The following is a 22,464-nucleotide window of genomic DNA, read 5'->3' as shown; positions in this document are numbered from 1 at the left end:
TTCACATCTCTCTCCCCATTTCACCTCTCTCCACCTTAAAAAGAGGTGTAAATAGAACATTATTCTATCACTAAATACGAGTAAAGTCGAATGACATACCTAAAGTTGCTTTAAGGACACATTATACATGTGTTTGTTTGGTTTTCAGTTATGAAATCTGTTTAAAGCATTAAAATTCAATAGCATGATTTTCAAAGCACATTCACCCAACTGAAAACCAAACAGGCACATGAATATTAGGATACCTAGTGATGCCTTTGATATAAATAAAGATAACACAAAGTTAAATGCATTTATAAAATTCTATTTGAACTCTTAAAAAATATTACTTTTGTCTATTAATTTCAGCAAATGTTGAAAGTTAGAATAAGTTAGGAAACTTAAAAGATCAGCAGGCGCTGATGAGGTTCATCACATGAGTGCAACCTTAGAAGTTAGGTAGTAAATATAATTTCTTAAGACTTAGAGCAATCTTTTATAACCTTAATTCAGTTTCTCAGTTAGCGAATAAATTAAAATGAGAGAGATAAGGAACAGAAAAAGATCACACAAGCATATTTGCCTCCGTCATCAGAAGGTTAGCTTCTAGTTGGAAATTTGCCTATGACTTCAGTTCCTTCATCGACAGTGACTGAGAGAGGGCTAGGATGACCCTCTAGCGTTTCTTTATTGATTGAGAGGAGTGATAATGAAAATGTAATTTTTCAAGTTTTATAGGGATAGAAAAGTATTTTTTCTAATTTAATTTCACCCCTAAAACCCCCTAAATCGGGGGAACTACAATATAAGGTTGAAGGTTTTGTAGGGTGTAATATTACAAACCTTCCCCCTCTAATTTTAAGAACTCACGAACAAGGGTCGGACTTTGTGTTTTCACGACCATTGATTGACATAGACATTTAGCGACGATTTGCAACTGTTAGAATATAATATAAAATCATTGCTAAACACGAAAAGTAAAAATTAGTGAGGTTTTTAACCTCTACCAATAAACACGTCGATTTTGTGGTGGTCATTGTAGCATTCTTAAGCCGTTAGATTTTCTATTTATTTAAATACTATGTAGATTGTAGCGGTCTGAAACAGTCATAATCTGCGTATGTTGATTAATGGTCGTTGATTTCCTATGTCTAACAAATATTACTAATATTAGAAATAAATAGAAAGAAAAAACACTATCAAGTATCAACATTTACTCAAAAAAAAACAATCACTTTAGCACTCTCATTTATTGGTTGAAATTCATGTGGAGTCTACTAAAAATATGAATCTCACTTCGATTTTGGTGGTAAATACATTAATTTCATAAATGAGAGTGTTAATTGAGTGTTGTTAACACTCTTTATGGAAGAAAATACATAAAAAATAAATATTAATTTCTATGCACTGACGGTGTAATTAAATTTTGCACAATCATTCAATGACAACCTTATATTTTGTTGGCTCATAATTAATTTAAATTTAATAATATTTAAAATAAAAAATATAAGATGTAATTGAATGAATGTGTAAAACTTTTTATCCTAATGCGTAAAAATTAATCTCATGTAGAAATTAATCTCATTTAAAAAACTACGGAATGACTACTTTAGCCGGGAACGCGGTGGGATAGTTTTGGCGTTTAATAAGATATTTAGTTTTTTACATTATGTTTCCTTCTCTAATGGAGGAAACTAAATTATTATTAAATGAATAAGTGGACAACAAGAGCCTAGGAAAAGAGACCCCCGCGTTGATTATGGAAATTCCGTGGGTTCACTTCCAAACTACATACATAGGTAGCATCGCCCTGGCACCTGGTTTTGTTCCTCTTTCCTTTACACTCGCCTGTGGTTTAGTTCTTAACTCCCACATGTCAATCTTTCAACTTACTCACCCACCTATATATATATAGCAATTAACATAACAAATTAACCAACACAAATCAACAACAACTCCACTACAGTCACATTAAGAGTTTCATTTCTGATTCATTATCATATCAAATCTAAATCATGAGTGCTACAGCAGCAACCAGAGCATGGGTCGTGGCATCAAGTGTTGGGGTAGTGGAGGCATTGAAAGATCAATTGGGTGTCTGCAGGTGGAACTATGCTCTAAGGTCATTGCAGCAGCATGCCAAGACTAACATCAGATCTTATGCTCAGGCCAAGAAATTGTCCTCTGCTTCCTCTGCTGCTGTTTCCAACAAGGTCAAGAGAACCAAGGATGAGTCTATGAAAAGAGTCATGGACTTAAATTGCTGGGGTCCTAGTACTGCAAGGTTTTAATTTGGAGATCTATATGACTATATGTAATGCAATCCCATATAAATCATGATGATGCAGCTGCAAGTTAATTAATTACCTCTTTGTAGCCCTATGATCTCATCTCCCTTATGTATCTCATCAACCATAAAAGTTTTGTCAATGAATAGTATATATTATTGCCTAGTTCATGTTGTTTAATTTCAAATCAAAATTATTTCACATCTTGAAGATATGCCATTTTATGGATCTGGGTTACCTACAGTCAGAGATACCCTATGTTCATGCATTTACAATAGACATGAAAAATTAAGATGGATAGTCTCATATTTGTCATCAAAATCGAATGGTAAACATGTCTTAAAAGTTTAGCCGTCAGATCCGGATCAAAGGACTCAGATTCGGTGCATTTACAATCAATGCATTTGATCCATCATGAACAATTAAGATGGACCGTCTCATATTTTTCATCAAAATCGGATGGTAACCATGTCTCAGGAGTTTGGCCGTGTCATGCATTTACAATACACATGAACAATTAAGATGGATCGTCTCATATTTTTCATCAAAATCAAATGGTAAAATGTCTTAAAAGTTTAGCCGTCCGATCCGGATCGAAAGACTTAGATTCGGTGACTGCGTGAATGTAGCGAAAGGGTCTATAAGTATGAAGGTGAGTTTGCCAGAGGAGTTCTGTATTGATGCAAACGTATCATGTCTTCAATTAGTCCATGGGTTAAATCTCTATTGATCGGTGTTTTTGGAAATCTAGTATTGATCTAAATCTGTATTTTTAGCGTCTTTAAACACAATCTTTCAATGCAAGCTGCAAGATTCTCTCCAGTATTTTGCCTTTGCTCTGCCCAATCTTGTGCTTCTTGTTTGGTTCAACTGTTGGGAGTTACTGCAGATTAAAATAACAAACATATTGCCTGCACCATACAGTGAAACCACTATCTTGGGTTTGCAGTGTTTTCATCAACAAAGAAAGAATAAAATCATCAAAATAACATGTTAACAAAAAAATTCATGTAATTTTGTTAAACTCCTATTTACGGGTTAAAAAACAAATCTAGGATGTCCATAACCAAGTAAAAAAAATCTGATCAATCAATCTAATGACCTCATTTTCATTGAGGGCCGGGTGATTTGGATTTCATCCTATTAACAAGTTATGATACATGATTGCTGCGAAATTACAGGCAGGGCATGAAACTCATGGTGAAATGATAAAATTCAACATTAACATTGGCCTTAAGTTTGTCCTTTGTACATTCAATCCACTTCTTATTGCCTAGAAAACTCTTCTCTCAGTACGAGAAATTTGCCAATAGAATCAATTCATCAGAGACTGTCTTCATGATACAATTTTTTATTACAAATCCAAAATTTTCCTGCTAAAATAAAGTCTTTTGGGCAAAGATTATGCTATTTAATGTTGTTGACCAGCATTTCCAATCTTTAGGCCTTATGAGATTGCAGTATAAGATAAATTGAGAACATGGAGAGAATCCAGTAATCCACATGTGAACCAAAAAAGAATCCGAGTAGCAGGGACATTATATGCCTCATAATCAAGGTTCTAAGACTAAGGCCCCACCTAGATGATGTGTGTTGGAATTTCATGTATTTTTACACATCCATTTCTGATAATTAAACTCGAGAAAAAGGTTTTAACAATAGGAACTTGGAGCTAGGATTTGTATGTGTGGTTGCTGTCTATATTTCCTCAATATTGTACACTTGGATTACTTTGGCTGGCATCTCCAAATTTTCTGTCGCGTAAAAGCCAAAATGTCTCAAAGCCAACAGACCAAAAGTCCATAATCAGAACTAGAGCACCTCCTTACCTTGAGACAAAACTCAAGGCCAAATCCAACCGACAAAATTAACCACAAATTACACAACACGTACGTATACAACATTATCTAGGATCAAGTCATGCCTTGTATGAATTTTCTCTCGTAATCAATTTATTTTTGATACATGTCTGATTCCGCTTAAGCTAGATCTCATATTCATGTTTTGCCAATGGAAAAGAAAAACAACATTGTAAGAGTTAGCTCCACAGTATGTGAGTGTTTCTGACTTGAACAAACATTTTGGAGGATACCTGCAATACAACCAAAAAAAATGCATTGATTGTTCATGTGCCAAATACAGTAACACCAAACTCAATCCATGTGCAATTAAAAATACTTTGTGCATAACAATACCAACAAAAGCCCTTTCTATGTGGAATGACAATAATAAATCACGGGTATTTCCATGACATCTTGTGGCCACAAAGAAGGTAATCCATACGTGGCTGTTCTACTAGCACCAATCCTGGATTGTCTATTAAATCATCACCACCACCTTACCTTCAATCTACATTTTAACCTAGCTATAAGAAGCGGGCCATTTTGCTCAACATTGTGCTACCTCATCAGCAGCACCATTACCATCCTCAATTCCTTTCCAATAATTTACTTTTGGTGTAAATTTTCCATCAATTCACCATGCTAGAAGGCAAAGCAGTGATTGGTGAAACTGACATGCTCCAAACCATGCAGCAGGATGCTCTGCATTTAGCATCCAAAGCACTCGATTCCTTCGATGTCACCGAAGCAATTGAGATAGCCCAATTTATCAAGAAGGTACACACTTAATTAAAAAGCCTATGTTATTTGATGAAACTTTCCACTAGTCATGGTGATGAATTTAGTTGTAACACTTAGAGTAAGAGTAGCTTATTTAATTTGCTGATTCTTCTTTGGACAATTTTGTGTGATGTTGTTCCAGGAATTTGATAGGACGCATGGACCTGGTTGGCAATGCATTGTAGGCACTGATTTTGGTTCATACGTGACTCACTGTTATGGCTGCTTTATCTACTTCTGCATAGGCACCTTGGCCATTTTGCTCTTCAAGGGTTCTGCTGTACCAGAGGCACACGAAAATTAGTTTTCAGCACTAGAGGCAGCAGCTAAAGCATATCAAAGTTCATATCCTGCTAAATAGCTATATATATATATATGTGTGTGTGTGTGTGTGTTACTTTTTTTAGTGTAAGGTCCAATAAATGGAGGCAATTTTAGATTGTCTTGTTAACCATCATAGTTTTATGTAGCTCACTCTATTTTTTGGCCGAGGCCCGAGGCAGCAAATGCACACACATTAACTCAAAACCTCAGGGTCCTTACTCTAGAATCTAGATTGCTGGTTTCTAAGCGTCACCCACAAAATCACTTTTTTTTTTGGTATCTAGGTTTAGGATTTGAACCCAGGACTTGAGAAATTTTAATCCATCAAGTACCATTTAAGCTATCCATACTAGTTACAAAATCACATTTATATAGGACTATATGTGCTGCCTCTATCATTTGTTAAATTTATAGGAAAGTATTTGGATTGGTGGCCACTTTACTCATCCGTTACCTTGGGGAATATTTCTATAAAATTCATCAACTTTGATTCCGGATTCCTCTGCACATTGTATTTTCACGTTAGGTCAGGTGTCATCTGTTTTTCTTTTATTTCACATATTGGGCCATGCTTGAAAATGTTCTCCTCCCATCCTCTACTTCTTTCTCAGCCCATTTCCCCCTCCTGCTGTGTTTCACGCACAACCCCCTAAAATGGGCCAGTTTCAACATCTGATAGCCCAATTCTATTTTAGCTGTTTTCAACAAGTGGTGGCCACCGAAGCTGGCATTGTACTTTCCCGTTAGTGGGCCAAGGCTTTTAGGCCTTTTTAATCGAATCTTGAAACATTTGACCAAAAAAAAAAGTGGTGGGCCCAAGATAATTTGTCAACCCTTTCTTCTTCTGCCGAATTTTTTTTAGGCAAATGTTAGTTGTTAATTGTTAGTAAATTAGTTCTTTCACTTGGGTTTGAACCCTGGACCTTCACCCTCCAATACCCTTCATTTCTCGTAGCTCACCCATCCCACCCTACTTCTGGCGTATGTGATTCCCTATCTCCATTTTCTAAGTTCATCATTACTTCCATATTGAGCCTTGTTCCATTAATGATTTTTTGTGTGGCCTCATTAATGCTCAAATCTTTCTCTCACCGCTGACAACCTTGGGATACCTCCTCCACTCCTTCCCCATCGGCCGTCAATGTTGTCGTCGTTCACCTGGGCCTCTACCATATCATTTTCTTCATCGCACACCTCTTCCTCAATGTTTTCTCTCATCATTGCCGCTCATAAGTGAAATACCATCCGAGCCTAACTTATTTTCATGCGAACTATAGTTGTTCGCTGATTCTATCTCTTTCACCTTTTGCATACAATTACACTGATGCACCAATTCTCCTCCTAACAATTCAATCATTCTGACACTAAAACCTTGTCTATTTATCTTCATCTGACAAATCATTTCCACTGGTTCTTGCTGGGTTGTCCTTGCCAAAATTCGGGCATATTCAACTATGGATAGACATATCGTTTTTCATATCCAAACATACATTTTGATGCAATCTTTGTGCCACACATCGAGAGGAACACCATTGCATATGATCCAAGCCATTATGATCGTCGTCGTTGTTGCCAGAGATCATAGTCTTACATCATAAAAGATCACCTCTAGCCACTCCTCTGGTCCCTCCAACATCTCTTGAACAATCCATTCCTCCAAAAAATTTAGCAACACTTGTTTATCCATCAGATATCTTATCTTTATTGAGTGAAAACCTGATAACTGAAATGTCTCATAAATCGTCTCCAACTTCATCGGATCCCTTAAACTCTCGACGTAGCTATTGTTTAACCATTCTAAATTATTTCTCTAGAATTGGAAGTATGGTCCCCTTCCATTCCTCTTCATTTGTCATATTCGTTGCTTTTCTTGGTGTCCACTTGTGTGTCCTCCTCCTCTGCTAAACCATTCTCTAGTTTCTTTTTTATTTATAACCATTTAATTTGTTCTCTGCATTCCTCCTTGTCTGACAGCCTTCGCCGCCATCAATTCCAAGACCTACTGTTCCTCCCCTTTGTTGTGGTCCAACACTGAACTTTTCATCATATCTTAAGTATTTTGGTAGGTTCACATGCCTTTTAAAATTACTCAAGACAATCTTGTCAAGTTGGGACTCAAGCCCTTTTGGTTCTTGCACCTCTAGAAACCTCACAAATCTGAACCAATGCCCTTGCATGTTCTTCTTCTCCGGCATGAATACCTCCCATACGTGACCCAATCTTTGGAAGACCCTCCATAGATTAACTTTTGAGCAGTCCTCTGGATTATTTGAGAAGAAAACGTTGTCACCCTTTCTTTTGATCCCACCTCTCCCTGGCGTCGTGGAATGACCCGTTGAAAGTTATCCCTTGTCATGTTGCTGCCCAACTCCGATTCGATCTTAACTCTCTCTCTCTCTCTCTCTCTCTCTCTCTCTCTCTCTCTCTCTCTCTCTCTCTCTCTCTCTCTCTCTCTCTCTCTCTCTCTCTCTCTCTCTCTCTCTCTCTCTCTCTCTCTCTCTCTCTCTCTCTCTCTCTCTCTTAAAGAGAGGAGAAGAATAACATATACCCTTACGACGCGGAAGGAGTAGAGAATTCTAGTACTATAAATAGACCGTTGTAATCTAGAATACTAACACTCTAAACGCTCATACATCAATCACACAGACAAGATGTGGCTACACGAGTTAATGTATAAGTGTTCCACCAACCTTCTTTCCTTTTCTTTTATTTAATTAATGCATTTTCTATTTTCATTCACATGCTCTTACGCATTTCTTTACCGTTTTGCATTACTTTTATGCTTTCTCTAAGTGCTTTCTTTTATTTTCCATGCACATTTACTTTCTTTTTCGCACTTTAATTTTCTTTTCTAAGTTTTCTTTCAAAACTCAAGTCTTAGTTCATCGAAACCTTGATTTTCTTTGTTATCACCGGATAACTTAGCTTCTATCACTAGAAACCTTTCGAAACTAGAGTCTTAGTTCACTTGAATCTCGATTCACCAAGTTATCACTGGATAATTTGGTTGTATTTATTTTTTCTGGGTCAAAACCTTTTCGAAAGTCTAAGTCTCAGACTCACCGGGGTCAGAACTTCACGAGTTGTCACCTGATAAGTCCATGTTTACTAACTTTTTTCTTTATTGAACTTAACATTTCAAACCACATTTCAAAAATTCGACGCATAAGATAACAAATAAGCCATCAACCAACGGTTGGTTGGTTCAAGTGGTACATGTTTGATTCCTTTTAAACAATGTCTCGAGTTAGAGTCTTGTGGATGGAAAACACCCGCTTGGAGAATTAGCATCACAATGATGTGGATGTTCCCGGCTCGAACAACCGAAGAAGAACATCTGTCTTACACAACAACAAAAAAACCATCAAATAAAAAGACTCCACACCTCAGGATCTAATCCAAATCCAAGATTACCCGTTGGTTCTATTTATTTGTGTAGGAAAACACATGAGCAATTTCCGAGCGTAAATAGTTACATGTTTTGAATATTAATTTGTTAAGCCATGTCACCGCCAGATTTCAGCGTACTTCTATTCCTTGGGGTCAACTATATTTGCACGTGGATGTACTATACGTTTAATACGTTTAATGTGACCAAGTTCACACCAACAAACTTTTGAATTTTTAAAACGAGCGTGGACTCTGTAAAGTGTCATCCCTGGTCACATTCCTGGTCACATTCACAGGGAATTTTCTCTTCAAAATCAGCATTTTACTATCAAAATTTCTTGTTCTTCAGAAGACAAGAAAAAAGGATGCCACACACAACTGCAATATTGAACTCTAGTCCCAGAATAAGGTCTCAAATGAGGTTAGTAAGTGATTTCTTTACATGAAATGCTTCAGTACACTCTTCATATTCTGCTTTTCTGTGCTTGATCAGCACCAAACTTTTTACTCATTTTTCATATTCCATCATCTACATATGTCTAACCAATTAAACCCTCATCAGGGTGAATCACTTCAGAGACTCACAAGAGGTCATTTACAAATTCTTCATGTGCTTGTTTGCTTTCATTGCCTTCAAGACTACACCTACTGGAGAAGCTTTATTTGTTACACACCCCAATGTCATGATGATCATGGTTTTGATGATTGTGCTCTTCTTCTTATCATGGATTTCGGAAACCCTGCTTCGAGAGCATTCTTGGATCTTTTCAGTGATCTTGGTGTGTGTCATTCTGGTGATAGGAAGTGTCTCTACAATTTTGGTTTTGACCATTATATCTTCACAGATAGCTTGGCTAACTTCGCTGTTATGGGTTGGGATTTTTGCTGTGATCGGTTATTATTACTATCAAGAGCTTTACCAATTGGTTGTTTGCGCAATTTCAGACACAATCAAGAAGTTGACTGAGAGTTATAATTCAAAGAGACAGAGTACAAGGTTGCCGGTCTAGCTGAAGTTGTTAGATTAGTTTTTGTTGTATCAAATTTGTGTGACTTTCAAAGGTATGATCTGTTTCTTGTTTGTAGTAGAAATATTTCTGTGATCCTTACAATTAGAGTGTCAAATATTTTTTGTAAATTTGGTTATAGCAGTAAAAGACAATGGCTCTGTTTCTGTTTAATTATTATTTTATTCATTTGGCGCCAAACAGAATGAATCTGAGTAATCATACTCAAGAAGCTGGGACTGAAAAAGCGATTTGGAACATTAAGCCCTTTGGTGACTTTGTTGCAATAACATTATAGAATATGATCAATACTTGATTAATGCACAATAAAGAGAGTTACACTTGTGATAGATACACTTCCAAGTTCCAACATATTAAGGTGATCATTAAAATCAAAGAACATAACATATTAGTCCAAGAACTTAATCCCCACAATTAGATGAACATATTAGTGAAGTTGTATCGACCACCATCAGCAAATGTGTTTATGTGTTTTAATCTTTTAAATTATTATTAAACAATTCAATTAATGAAATATTATATCAAATTTACAGTTACATTACATCAAATTACAGTGCAATACTTATGAGGGTCACTTTATATATTCAACCTTAGTTGACCAATAGAATTATTTATAAATAAATTAAATAAAATATAGAAACTTTAATCTATTTATCTTAAATATCATTTGTCTACTTAAGACTAGAGTGATTTATCATTTAACTCAAACTTTATCTAAAGTACAATCCATGTAGATTTATTTTAGAATAGAATAAATACCAAAACAGCATGGATTTTATGGGCACTTAAAATGCTGATAAAATTTATATTGTCTACATTAACAACATATTATTATAAGTAATTTTTAAAGCTATAAAAAATATGATTAAATATGTTTTTGTGCCTGATTTATACATTCATGTTTAAAATGGTCTCTAAAAAATTTATATTTTTTTCCATAAATTTTTTTATTACTTCTATTATGCCAAGACATACATTTGTGGCCTCACTCTTTGTGAGAATCGGAGCTTGGAGACTCGTGATCTAGCCTAATCATACCTTCCGACCCTCACTCCTTGTGAGGACTAGAGCTAGGGGATTCCTGGTCCAGCCAAGTCATACTTCTTTGTCCTCATTCTCCAAGAGGATTTGAGCTAGGAGACTCATGATCCAACAAAACTATACCTCTCAGCCCTCACTCTCTATGGCGACCAAAGCTATGGAACTCCTGAACCAGCCAAGCCTAAACAACGAAAATCACGTTGACAAGATGGTTAGACTCACGTGTTGATTAGGACCTATAGGCTAGCCATGTGAATCATTCCCCCAAGACGACCATGCGATTACGCTTGCATGCTGGCTAAGGTTATTGACAAACCATGTAAAGCACACCCTAACTGAGCAAATCACGCGCGATGACATCGGCCATACAGCTAGGCTCGCGCTTAGGCACGCGTTGTGGTTAAGGCTTAGTGGTTGATCATTAAGTACTCTACTAGATTTTCTCGTTCCCCCTAGGATGACTAAAAAAATTCTATCTCGCCTTGCCCGAGCTAAAGCATCTTGAGAGTCAGTGGTATGCTTCACAAGAAACAATCCCACATATCAAGGAGTCAAAGGAAGCACAGAAACCTCGGAGGCTACCTGACCTAATAGTACAAACGTCTCATTCGTTAGACACTCGAGTGGTTTTGGAAGGATGACGTTGAACTTCAAACTCCAAACTTCATCGACTTGTACCCAAAGGTTTCAACCCACACTATAAAAGGTGAAGAATAACCCTAGGTAAGTTTTCACACGCTCAACTCTTCACTAATTTGAGCATTGGAGTATTTATTCTTTCTTTTTTCATACCCCACCAGACAACAGAGCATCGAAGATCGCAAGGTTTGCACAAAAGTCTATTTCTAACGACTTGACTCATTCCCTCCACTCAGGTCACTTTATTGATCCAATTATTCTATTGTTGGTTCAAAAAAAAAATCTTGCTACTAGCTAACAAGCTCCTCCATCGTCTTGATTCAACGATACGATTTCCTATCTTCATCCATCGTCTTGATTCAGCGATACGATTTCCTATCTTCATCCATCGTCACAATTTCCTATCTTGAGTGTCTACTACTAATAATAGATAAGAAACACCCTATTAAATTCATTATATTCATCTTCATGCACTTCATCAAACCCTCAATACCCACCCTATCGAGTCAAGTAAATTAAAACTGTTTTTAAGACATGCTATTCAAAACGGTTTCTATCAAGTTTTTCTCTTTTTTAATTTCTTAAAATAGTAATTAAAAAAACTTAGAGGCTCACTTTCAGAAGGAAGAAGGTAAATGCATCGAGAACATCCCAATGAATGAAGGTGAAAACTGAAAACAATCACTAGACGGCTATAGCTTTGAGAGCATTTTCAACACAACTTCACAACATCATACTAGTAACCTTCATTTTAATTTGTTAGTTAATTGATAGTTTTAACTTTTAAGTGTCCTTTTGCTGTCCGCCTGTCCATAAATAATTTTATTCATTAATTACTTTTTACATTTTCACTAGTCAGCCTAAGATAATCCACATATCAAGTCAACAATCAAAGCACTCCAGCACACTCCATACATTATATACTTCCTTCTTTTCTTTTTCATTCAGGTTAACCAAGCAAAATCTACATACTATGAAAAGTCAAAGTCATCATATTCCTCCTGGTCATTAGGCTTTGGCGAGGTTAACAAAGCCGTATAAAGGCGAAGCCTGTCCTCCTCCATGGAAGTGCACCTCGACGCCGGCCTCCGGGGCCTTATAAATGACAAAGATGTCAAACTCAACCTGTGCTTGTACCTCCTCCAAGCTAGTTGAATGGCCACTGCAGCCCAAGTTCTCCACCCGGGCGAGTAATACCTCGCGCTTCTCTTAACCTTTTCCTTCATGAAGGTGTACCTGAAATGCTGTGTCACATACCTCACGTCCTCCGCTTCAAGCCCGAATGCTTCGGTGGTTTCGAGCGTCACCAGAGTGGCTGAGGACGGTGGAAGACGCTCTATGAACGGCCTTCTTAGACACCATGAGAGGAGCTCGTCGCCACTGAAGTTCCCGGGGCCTAAGGTGCAGTAACTTTTCACCCCGTCTCGTAGGTCTTGGCTGCTCTGAAGGTGGCCCCTTACCACGAATAGCATTCTCTTAACCGGGTCTCCCTCTCTAGTTATCTGTATATGCACAATAACCACAAATATTTAGCTCATTCAATTTGATTAGTAGTAGTTCACAATTGACTCTAAAAGGGAAATGAAGACATCTCATAGCTGGCATGTCTGGTTCTGCGGCCTAAAACTCCATAATTTACTCTGGAAAGAAGCTACAAGAGTTACCGTGATTTGAATTGTGTGTCACCACTTATCCAAACAAACTATCATTCATTAATGAGATAATTGATTTGTTATGTATGTATGTATGTAAAATATTCTTAATTGTTTTTTTTCCCAGCAACTATTGAGATGTCTAAGGTCATTTCTCTTTTGAAGTAAGAAATCACTTTAAATAAGTGAAGTTCATTGACCACATGAACAGCTTGTTGTTTGAACTCAAAAATTTGCATAACGCCTCCTATATGAAATGTATATGCTATATGTTGTTAGTAATACTGCAATTCAGAGGGATTTAGATCTTACCGTTTCTCCCTTTGTGAACACAAGAGACTTCACACGGTCACAAATGTTCTCTAGCACCAAATCATCCATATGCTGAAACAGTGGCACCTGAAACAAAATTTGAATGATGACAAAAAAAATATTAGCATGATTAGAATCCTCTGCAGACTGCAGTCCTTAAAGAAATGCAAACAATCTCTACTGTTTGAAATTTTAGTATGGCACAAAAAAAAAGTGATGTTGAAGTGAGGAATGGAACCTTACCTGTCTGACCAAATCCAAACAGAGATGGTACTTGATGTCCCTTCTGAGCCCCTGAGGGAGATTTCTGATCATCTGGCATTCATCAACCCCACGCATAGCAGTCCAACGCTGCCGCTCATAGTTACGCACACGCTGCCGGAGCCCCTGCGGCAACTGCCTCTTTCTCATCCACCATTCAAGGTTCCTCATCCTTAACTGCATCGCTTGCTTCTTTGATGTTGTAGCACTTAAAAACACCTATAAGATACCAAAAAATAACTAATAAGTGTATGTTTGAAATTTTTAATAAACTATTAGCTTACTAGTAACTAGAGTTATCAGTTAGAGATATAGTGTATGTTTGAAATTTTTAATAAACTATTAGCTTACTAGTAACTAGAGTTATCAGTTAGAGATATAGTTAGTAGTTAAATAAGTGGTTAACAGTTAGTTAAAACTGATTAGTTAGTTACATCTTAGATTTTTATATATAAGCTGAATCTCATTGCAATGATACTCACTCTCTCAGATGAATAATAGAATGTGAATCTTTTCTTTGATTTCTTCCATTGCTTGGGGAATATCGCGCGGTTCATCAATGTGATTGTGGAGGGGTACAACCTCTGATTGCACATTTCAGACTGAATATGCTCTTACATTTCTGATGGGATTGAATGATTGCTTTTCTCAAATTAGAGGGAAGATCTTACTTATACGCTCTATTCCCTCAATCGATGATGTTTTCTCGCTTGTCATTCAAGATGAAAATCATAGAAAGATTGATTCTTCAACTCAATTGTCTGATAATCAGCTTGCTTGTACTGTAAATACAATGGCAATTCCACACAGCAGTCCAAGAATTTCCAGTCATCACAACAGTTAAGAAAAAATACAAGAAGAATACTGCATCAGTTACAGATTCTTCTTCAGCACAGTTTGATAAGATACTGATGCCAATGAGTCAATGACCATATCTGACTTCCCACTTGAAACTACAGTTTCTGTGCCTGCTGCTCCTACACAAGTTTTGGTCCCTACACCTGATAATTCTCCTATTCTTGAACAAGCCCCTGCTGAACCGACCAAGAGGTCCACCAGAGTTTCTAGACCACATTCTCATCTACAAAAACTACGTGTGTCATACTCCATACCCTCTCACTGCATGTCTTACATTTGATCGCTTATCTCCCACCTATAGGGATTTTATCTTGCATGTGGACAGCTCTTATGAGCCTCAATACAATTACCAAGCAGTCAAGTTTCCTCAATGGAGAACTGCCATGGTAGAAGAAATTGCAGCTCTTGAACTCAATCATACTTGGTCTATTGTGCCATTACCAGAGGGAAAGGAAGCAATTGGGTATCGTTGGATTTACAAAATTAAACATAAAGCAGATAGATCAATTGATAGATACAAGGCTTTGGTTGTAGCCAAAGGTTACACAGAGCAAGCACAGATAGATTTCATGGAAACCTTATCACAAGTGGCCAAAATCACTTCTATTAGAGTCTTGCTTTCTGTTGCAGCTCAGAGGCATTGGCATTTAGTCCAATTGGACACAAATAATGCCGTTTAATGAAGAATTATCAGAGGAAGTCTACATGAAGCTCCCTCTAGGGTATCCAACATCCAATACTGGTCATGTGTGCAAGTTAAATAAGTTCTTATAGGGACTGAAACAAGCTTCTCAACAGTGGTTTGTCAAATTTTTAGAGGTTTTATGTAGCATGGTTTAATTCAATCATAAGCTGATTATTCACTATTTACAAAAGGGAGTCAAGATTCCTTGGTTCTGCTAATGGTTTATGTAGATGACACAATAATAGGAGGACTAAATCCAACCAAGTGCTTTCTGCAATAGTGGTTTGTCAAATTTTTAGAGCTTCTTATTAAGCATGGTTTCATTCAACCATATACTGATAATTTACTATTTACCAGGTGCTTTCTGTAATCTTTCAGGTCAAAAACCAGAGATGATCTAAAAAAAAATTTGGGTTTGGAAATAGCTTCTTCACCTACATGTTTGTATTTATGTCAAAGAAAGTACACCCTGCAACTTTTGAACGATATGGATATAGGGATTGCAAGCCCCAATAGTTTCCTATGGATCCTAATATATCTCTCAATGCCACTTCAGGTGAACTCTTAACAGGTCCATCCCAATATAAAGACTTTCTCAGTTCAAGACCAGATATTACATATGTTGTGAATAAACTTTCTCAGTTCATGTCTCAGTCTAGGACAATTCATCTGCAGGCAGTTCACCAAATTTTACAATATCTGAAAGGGCCACCAGGTCAAGGCATTTTGTTTCCAACAAAGTCTTCACTCAAAGTAACTGTTTATGTTGATGCAGATTGGGGTAGTTTCTCCCTCACCCGAAAGTCTTCAACCGGTTTTTGCATATTTCTTGGCAATTCTATCATAGCTTGGAAGTCAAAGAAGCGACCTGTCGTTGCAAGTTCTTCTGCCGAAGCAGAGTAAAGGGCACTAGCTTTCCTCACTAGTTAACAATTGTGGTTTAAGCAGCTTCTCAGGTCATTTGAGATTTCTCTTCAATCAGTCATGGTCCTTTGTGACGATAAAACAGCCATTCAATTAGCCACAAATCCTACTTGCAATGTGGATATTGATTGTTATTTTGTCAGAAAACATGTGAATTCTAATTAGTTCCTCAATCTCATACATGTCTCTACTCATGATCAACTAGCAGATATGCATGCTTACTAAAAAACTCTTCCCAAAGTACCATTTCACCATCTTATGAGGGGGTATATATATTAGCTTACTAGTAACTAGAGTCAGTTAGAGATATAGTTAGGGGTTAAATAAGCGGTTATTAACAGTTAGTAAAAACTTAAAACTGATTAACCACATTTCCCTTTTCTCTATTAGTTAGTTACATCTTAGCATTTTGTATATAAGCTGAATAATGATACTCACTCTCATATGAGTAATAGAATGTGAAATCTTTTCTTTGATTTCTTCCATTACTTTGATATAAACACTTGAATTAATTTTATATATCATGCGACTCAAATTAATTAATTAAATAAGTGTGAGGGTACCTTGATATTTCCTATTAACATGGTGACCAGAATGAGGCCAGCAGTGACCACAATAATGTTGAAAATCACTTCTATCCGTTCCGCTGTGCTCTCTAGGTTCCCAAATGTGCTGTTCACGTCAACAAATAGGTAAGAGAATAAAGGTAGAGTGACTATGAAGCTATTCACATTTATGTCACTTTTTCTTTCTATATCTATCTTCTTCTTTTTTACTGTACCCACGAATCATATTTCTTCCTTTTCTATTCGTTATTCAATTCTTATCTCCTTGTAACTACATTTGAAGCGTCAACTAATTTTTTTCCAATTTTTTTTAACTAACACTAGTATCTCCAATATAGGCAACCATGTGCGATCCATAAACATCCACATCTTTATTCTTATGCGACTAGCTCTCCAAAGGTCCAAACACATGATTTTTTTCCCCATAAAAGTTGAAATATTACAATTACCGAATTTAACATGTTTTAGGAGCATATTTTTTTTGGTTACGTTTTAGGAGCATTTTGAACACATAAAAAAAGGATAGTGGCTGCTTTTGGAGTTGTGTCACAACACATAAAGTGACACTAGAAAGAGCGAGGTAAAAGGCATACACATGCAATCAAACAAAATCTTCGTCAAAAGAAGAATGTAAGACAAAGCACATCATGAGAGAAATTAATCAATAATCATGCATGATGAGGGGGAACCATGGTATATGAGAAAAATGGAGGTATAGCTACCTACCTAAGAGTCATGAGGCCCCAGAAGATAGGTAGGAGTATCTTTTCCAATCGACTATCATTGGTTACGAGCTGAACAGTCCATTCATAAACACCATAGTCGTAGTTATCAGGGCTATCCAAGCATGTGGACCTTGCTTCCCTATTCTGTGCCCAAGCCAACCTTGTTTTGTCCCTCATCACCAAGTTGGTGGTTCCATAGTATATAGGCTTTTGGCAACACAGGGTTTTAAGGCTACAACCAGGGGCATTCCCACATTGCTCTTGCAGGCACTTGGTTGCCCTTTGGATTCCTAGCAAGTACCAACATGCACCCGCTGCCTGTTCAGAAATGCACAAACACACAATAATAATGAATACTTAAACTAAGTACAAATTCTGTTTGCCCGAAGCACGCTGGCCCAATATGGGGACTGAGGACCAGGAGAATGATGGGCTGTGGATGTGGGTGTGGTTTAGTCTAAAATGGACTAACGCAATCCGACTTCCAACACTTACACTTATAATTTATAAACGAGTAATGATATATACACACCTCATTTTTAAAACACTTCATTTCCACCTCTTTTTGTTTTTATCTTTCTCCTTTTACCATCTATCACATCTCATACTTTCTCTCCCTTACTTTTTCTTTTCTTCCTATCTCTCTCATCATTCCACCTCACACACCTCAAAAGAGAGGTGTGTGAGTAACATTACTCTTTATAAACTATTGCTTTAATCTCCAGCTATTTTAGTTTTCCGTTTTTAAGAATAGTTTTAAAAATCTATTTTAACATTTGTTTTGGGAAGAAAAAGTAGTTTAAATGAAATATTTCACCATCTAATTATTATTTTTTGAGTGTTTAATAATTAAATAAATTAATGGTATAAAACTTATCATGATCAAGTTTTATTTTATAATTAAGAGGATCTGGATTGCTAAGCAAATGTAGACACATAAAGGTGTTACTTACATGGGAAGCGACAAAATATGCGATCAGGTTGAGCGAGATACCCCACCAAACAGTGCCAAAAATGTAGCCGGAGAGGTTTTGCATGCGGCGCAAGATGCAAACTGAGTGATAAATCTTGGGAAGGTATTGAAAGAGGAACATTGTTAAGAACACCGTCGTCACCATCGCAATTGAGCCTTTCTCCAACAGAGATGGAATCCCTATCCATAGCACAATCTGCAAAATTGATAAAATTTTAAATTTTACTCTTTTTTTCTTTTCTACAAAATTCCACCTGGTTAGAGTCTGTTTCTTCTAGTGTATTGAAGTTATTTTCGAGAAAAAAAAAACGTGTTAGAGGAAAGTTAAACCAAGAAAAGAGAGTTAGAATTGGAGAGTGGAAGTTTAAGAACAGATTTTATGCTATGTTTGTTTGTGTGGAAATAATGGAAGGAATAAGGAAGGAAAGAAAAATGGAAGGAATTGAGAATTTTCATGTATTTGGTTGCAATAGAAATGAGTGGAAAACAGTATTTAAGTAGAGTGAGCATCTTCTTTTAAATTACAGATTTACCCTCATAGTTTCCTTTTTTAATAGTTATCAATCTTATTACATTTTTGTTTTAAATATTATAATTTTAATATAATATATATAATTTAAATTTAAAAATTGTCTTTTAAAAAAAGTGAATATTTTTAAAAGTTCATATAAAAAGGATGAAACACTAAATATGTATACATTTCTTTTTTTTTCACTTAATCCAAACAATTCAAAATTCATTTCATTATCTTTTGATATTCTTTCAACTTATTTTCTTTCAACTCATTTTCACATATACATCCAAAAAAATCGGACACGTTCCCTCAAATTAAGGAATAGATGATCTCTCCTTTCTTTAGTTTTCTATGATATTAAATGAACATGCATCATCAGTGTAAATTGATTTTACATTGTAACAAAAAAAAATTATCATAAAACATATCTTTGTTTTAATTATAATTTAAAATGAAAGTTATTATTCCTTTTATATGACATGTTGTGATTGATTGTCAGTGTAAAACTATTTTACACCGACATTGCATAACTATTAATTTTTTTTTCTATTATCTCAATTATATCCTCTTCTTTCATTTGTCCTATTCGTAAAAGAAATTTCCAAGTTAACGTTCACCTAGTCTTTTTTTTTTTGAAAGTACGTTCACCTAGTCTTTATAGCTATATATTTTATTTATAAATGAATTAATATCATCATTAAGTGTATTTCTAATTAAATTTTAATATTAGAAAAATGAGATGAGAGAATTTCCGTCATTTTTCTCCTCTCTTTATCCTTAATTTTTATCATACCAAATAACTAGCTAATTAAATATACTTTTTTAATTTTCTCCTCATCAACTTCTCTCACATTTTATCTGGTCTTGTTTTTTCTATTCTCATTTTCTCTTTTATACTAAACAAACCATTAGTCCTGAACTTCCTGATCAACAAGACAATGACTGTGTTTCATAATATATACACAACCCCAACCCACTGGCCCCTGTCAAATCCAAAACGTATAACGGGCATACCAGAAAACATCCACATGATGAAGTGTAATGCCGTTACCCATCACAATCTGCACGAATAAAAACAAGCCGCGTTTCATGCGTTTCTTCCTGATTTCCTCCATCACTTGCAAGTGTACCAAACTTCGAACCTCCCCCCCTCTCAAATTAACATACTTTCTCCCAAAAAAAAAGGTAGTACTTAAAATTATATATTTATAGTAAAAAGGACACATGTACTTTTTCACACACAATATGTATCTCCCTCATCCCTTTCATCATATATCGTAGGATCGATAATTATCTACTATTAAAAAGAAAAAGAAAAAAGGACTGAGGTATGGGAGTGTAAAATAATAGTGTGGAAAAATCAATACTCAAACCTCTTTCTTATTGCACCAAGGTAAAACTAATTCTCTCAAGACTTTAAGATCACATTAAACGAATATATACCTCTTCCAAGAAATCCTTCTCTACATGCACCAACCAATGATCTCTCATCCTTTTTATTGTTACACTTCATCATGCTTTTCTATCTCATTTTCACTATTTTTTCTTATTATCTTCTCTTATATCTTGTTAATATCATTGATTATATCTCTCATTTCAGTCTCTTATATATATATATGTTCATGTATCTCTCTGAGTGGGTTGCTTTTCCATTGTCAGCTAAACATTAATCTTTTTGTAATATGCTCATTGTTTATACTTTATACACTTCTTTTCAAAGTATCCAATAATCAAATATAATTTTTTTTAGGTAATTAATACAATTCTCAACCTACTTTATTTTAAATATCAATTCTTTGATATATATATATATATATATATATATATATTTAATGCTTTACAGTGTTAATTAATGTAAGTGTAAGTAATGAGGGTCAGATATTGATTTCATTAAACATTTCATTAAATATACAAGGAGATTGAAGAGAAACTGAAGTCTAAATGTGTCAAAACTTCTTATGTAACTAATGTGGCAATTAAAGAACACCAAAGCATAAATGAAGTTTTAAATGAAAAAGAAAATAATAAATACAGAGATACGACGAAAGTTAAAGTTACCTGGGGAATTGGAAGGATGACAAAGAGGTCAAAGAAGAAACCGGTGTTAGCCTTAAGATAATGAATCGCAAAGGAGCCGCCACGTAAGGTGGTGGTGGTGACAGCAGCTGGAAAAGACAAGGAGGAAGTTCCGGTGGTTGGTCTGGCCATGTTGAAGTGCAACCACATGTTCCAGAGGTGCAACGCGTCCGTCATGCAGCGGATCACGGTGACGCTGATGAGGAGCCAGCCGTCGATGAAGAGACACATACACGTGTCGCTCATCGACAGCGCGTAGAAGAACAGCGGGTCCACGAATAATCCGGTGGCGCACACTAGTAGGAACATCCTGTTCCATTCTTTCACCCATTTGCCTCTAGGGTCACGCCACCGTGATGATGAAACAACCACCTTGCCGCTGGTGGCTCCTCCTCCTTTCTCCACCACCTCCTCCTCCTCCTCCTCGGTGTCATCTTCCTCAATGTCGCTGTCCTTGAGGTCTAACTCGTCGGAGGAGGAGGTGGTATAGTAGTGGTGGTGCATGTGTGAAACACGTGAGTGGTGAGAGAGAGTGTGGGTGGTGGGGGAGGTGGCCATGGAAGAGAGAAATGAAACTAAAGTAGTGAACAACAGATTAATTTGATTTTGATTTTTGAAGTATTGACTGGATGGGGTGAAGGGGGGATAAATAAATAATTGGAGTAGGAAGGTGAGGTGAGGTGCAAGAGTGGTGTGATAAAGGGAAATGGACAAGTAGTGGTTTTTTGGACTATATGATGTTGCCTTCTTCACATCAGGTATGCCAAGTCAGGTAGTGATGTAGTTTTCATCTTTTGCCTTTTCACCCCTCCAAATATTCTTGAAAAAAGAAAATATTAAAAAATAGATAAATTTTAGGGTATCTGTTTTTATTTTCTCTCTAATTATAGGTTTGTGATGTTTGTTTAATAATAATTAAAGGGTTGTTGTATTGTTCACCATTATAAAAGTGGTTCACAACCATCATATCATATATGGTTGTTAGTTATTATATTAAGGGTTAATTAATCCTCAAATTGGTCTATGTCTTTGTGTCGTCATCTGACCTAGGTCTCTCGTCGGAATAAATAAAAAAAAGTATTTTATTGTTGTAAAATGTTTGGGGCAGGTCCTTGCCGGAGCCCGAGGCTCCGGCAACGGATGAAGTGGCACGCTGAATGGATCAATAATGCTTACATGGATTTTAAAAAATAAAATAAACATTACGCATTAGAAAATTAAAATCAAATTAAGAAAATTAAATTAAATTAAAAACTCAAATTACCCCAAATTAATTAATTAAAATTAAACTTATTAATTAAAAAATAAAAATCATAAAAAACATTTTCTGAATAACAAACTTTCTACCATCTTCTACCCTCTTCATCATCATCTTCAACCATCTTCATCAATTGTTTTCAGAATTTTCTTCATCTTCCTCCCTCTCCTACCATACAAATAAAAAATACCTAAACACTCCCATCTTCTTCCCCATCAACGCTTCTTCACCAAAATCACCATCAATACCCTCCAGCTGGCATTCCAGACCGACCCCACTCCCTCTTCCTCTTCTTTAACCCTTCAAACCTTACAAATGACAAGATGCAAAAAGCCTCTTCCATCGCACGA

At 36.1% G+C, this 22,464-nt stretch overlaps 3 protein-coding genes across 3 annotated transcripts; 2 read left to right on the top strand and 1 right to left on the bottom strand.

Annotated features, from left to right (window-relative positions):
• Positions 1 to 1,898: 1,898 nt before the first annotated feature.
• LOC130748135 (uncharacterized) lies at positions 1,899 to 2,432 on the top strand. The gene has a single exon (XM_057601291.1). It carries the CDS (start codon positions 1,995 to 1,997, stop codon positions 2,268 to 2,270), a length of 276 nt encoding a protein of 91 aa, XP_057457274.1. The 5' UTR covers positions 1,899 to 1,994; the 3' UTR covers positions 2,271 to 2,432.
• A 2,194-nt stretch (positions 2,433 to 4,626) lies between these two features.
• On the top strand, positions 4,627 to 5,339 carry LOC130749823 (uncharacterized). Its single transcript, XM_057603190.1, has 2 exons — positions 4,627 to 4,885; positions 5,031 to 5,339. Exons 1-2 carry the CDS (start codon positions 4,748 to 4,750, stop codon positions 5,190 to 5,192), a joined length of 300 nt encoding a protein of 99 aa, XP_057459173.1. The 5' UTR covers positions 4,627 to 4,747; the 3' UTR covers positions 5,193 to 5,339.
• Positions 5,340 to 12,119: 6,780 nt separating this feature from the next.
• LOC130748365 (cyclic nucleotide-gated ion channel 4-like) lies at positions 12,120 to 21,459 on the bottom strand. The gene is made up of 7 exons (XM_057601586.1): positions 20,839 to 21,459; positions 18,247 to 18,462; positions 17,295 to 17,611; positions 16,566 to 16,674; positions 13,518 to 13,754; positions 13,275 to 13,361; positions 12,120 to 12,812 (listed from the first exon to the last, which is right to left on the bottom strand). The coding sequence occupies exons 1-7, from the start codon at positions 21,412 to 21,414 to the stop codon at positions 12,282 to 12,284; spliced, it is 2,073 nt and encodes a 690-aa protein (XP_057457569.1). The 5' UTR covers positions 21,415 to 21,459; the 3' UTR covers positions 12,120 to 12,281.
• Positions 21,460 to 22,464: the final 1,005 nt, after the last annotated feature.

Source organism: Lotus japonicus, chromosome 3, assembly GCF_012489685.1.
Source record: "Lotus japonicus ecotype B-129 chromosome 3, LjGifu_v1.2".
NCBI classification, from domain to species: domain Eukaryota; kingdom Viridiplantae; phylum Streptophyta; class Magnoliopsida; order Fabales; family Fabaceae; genus Lotus; species Lotus japonicus.
The sequence above is the reverse complement of the archived record's forward strand: the minus strand, read 5'-3'. Positions and strand labels throughout refer to the sequence as shown.

Excerpts from the sequence above, each read along its gene's own strand:
- LOC130748365 (XM_057601586.1), bottom strand. The coding sequence starts at position 21,414 with ATGGCCACCTCCCCCACCACCCACACTCTCTCTCACCACTCACGTGTT. Across the intron at positions 18,463-20,838 it reads TCATCCTTCCAATTCCCCAG|ATTGTGCTATGGATAGGGAT; the intron begins GTAACTTTAACT and ends TCAATTTTGCAG. Across the intron at positions 13,362-13,517 it reads GTTTGGATTTGGTCAGACAG|GTGCCACTGTTTCAGCATAT; the intron begins GTAAGGTTCCAT and ends ATTTTGTTTCAG.
- LOC130748135 (XM_057601291.1), top strand. The coding sequence starts at position 1,995 with ATGAGTGCTACAGCAGCAACCAGAGCATGGGTCGTGGCATCAAGTGTT.
- LOC130749823 (XM_057603190.1), top strand. The coding sequence starts at position 4,748 with ATGCTAGAAGGCAAAGCAGTGATTGGTGAAACTGACATGCTCCAAACC. Across the intron at positions 4,886-5,030 it reads TAGCCCAATTTATCAAGAAG|GAATTTGATAGGACGCATGG; the intron begins GTACACACTTAA and ends ATGTTGTTCCAG.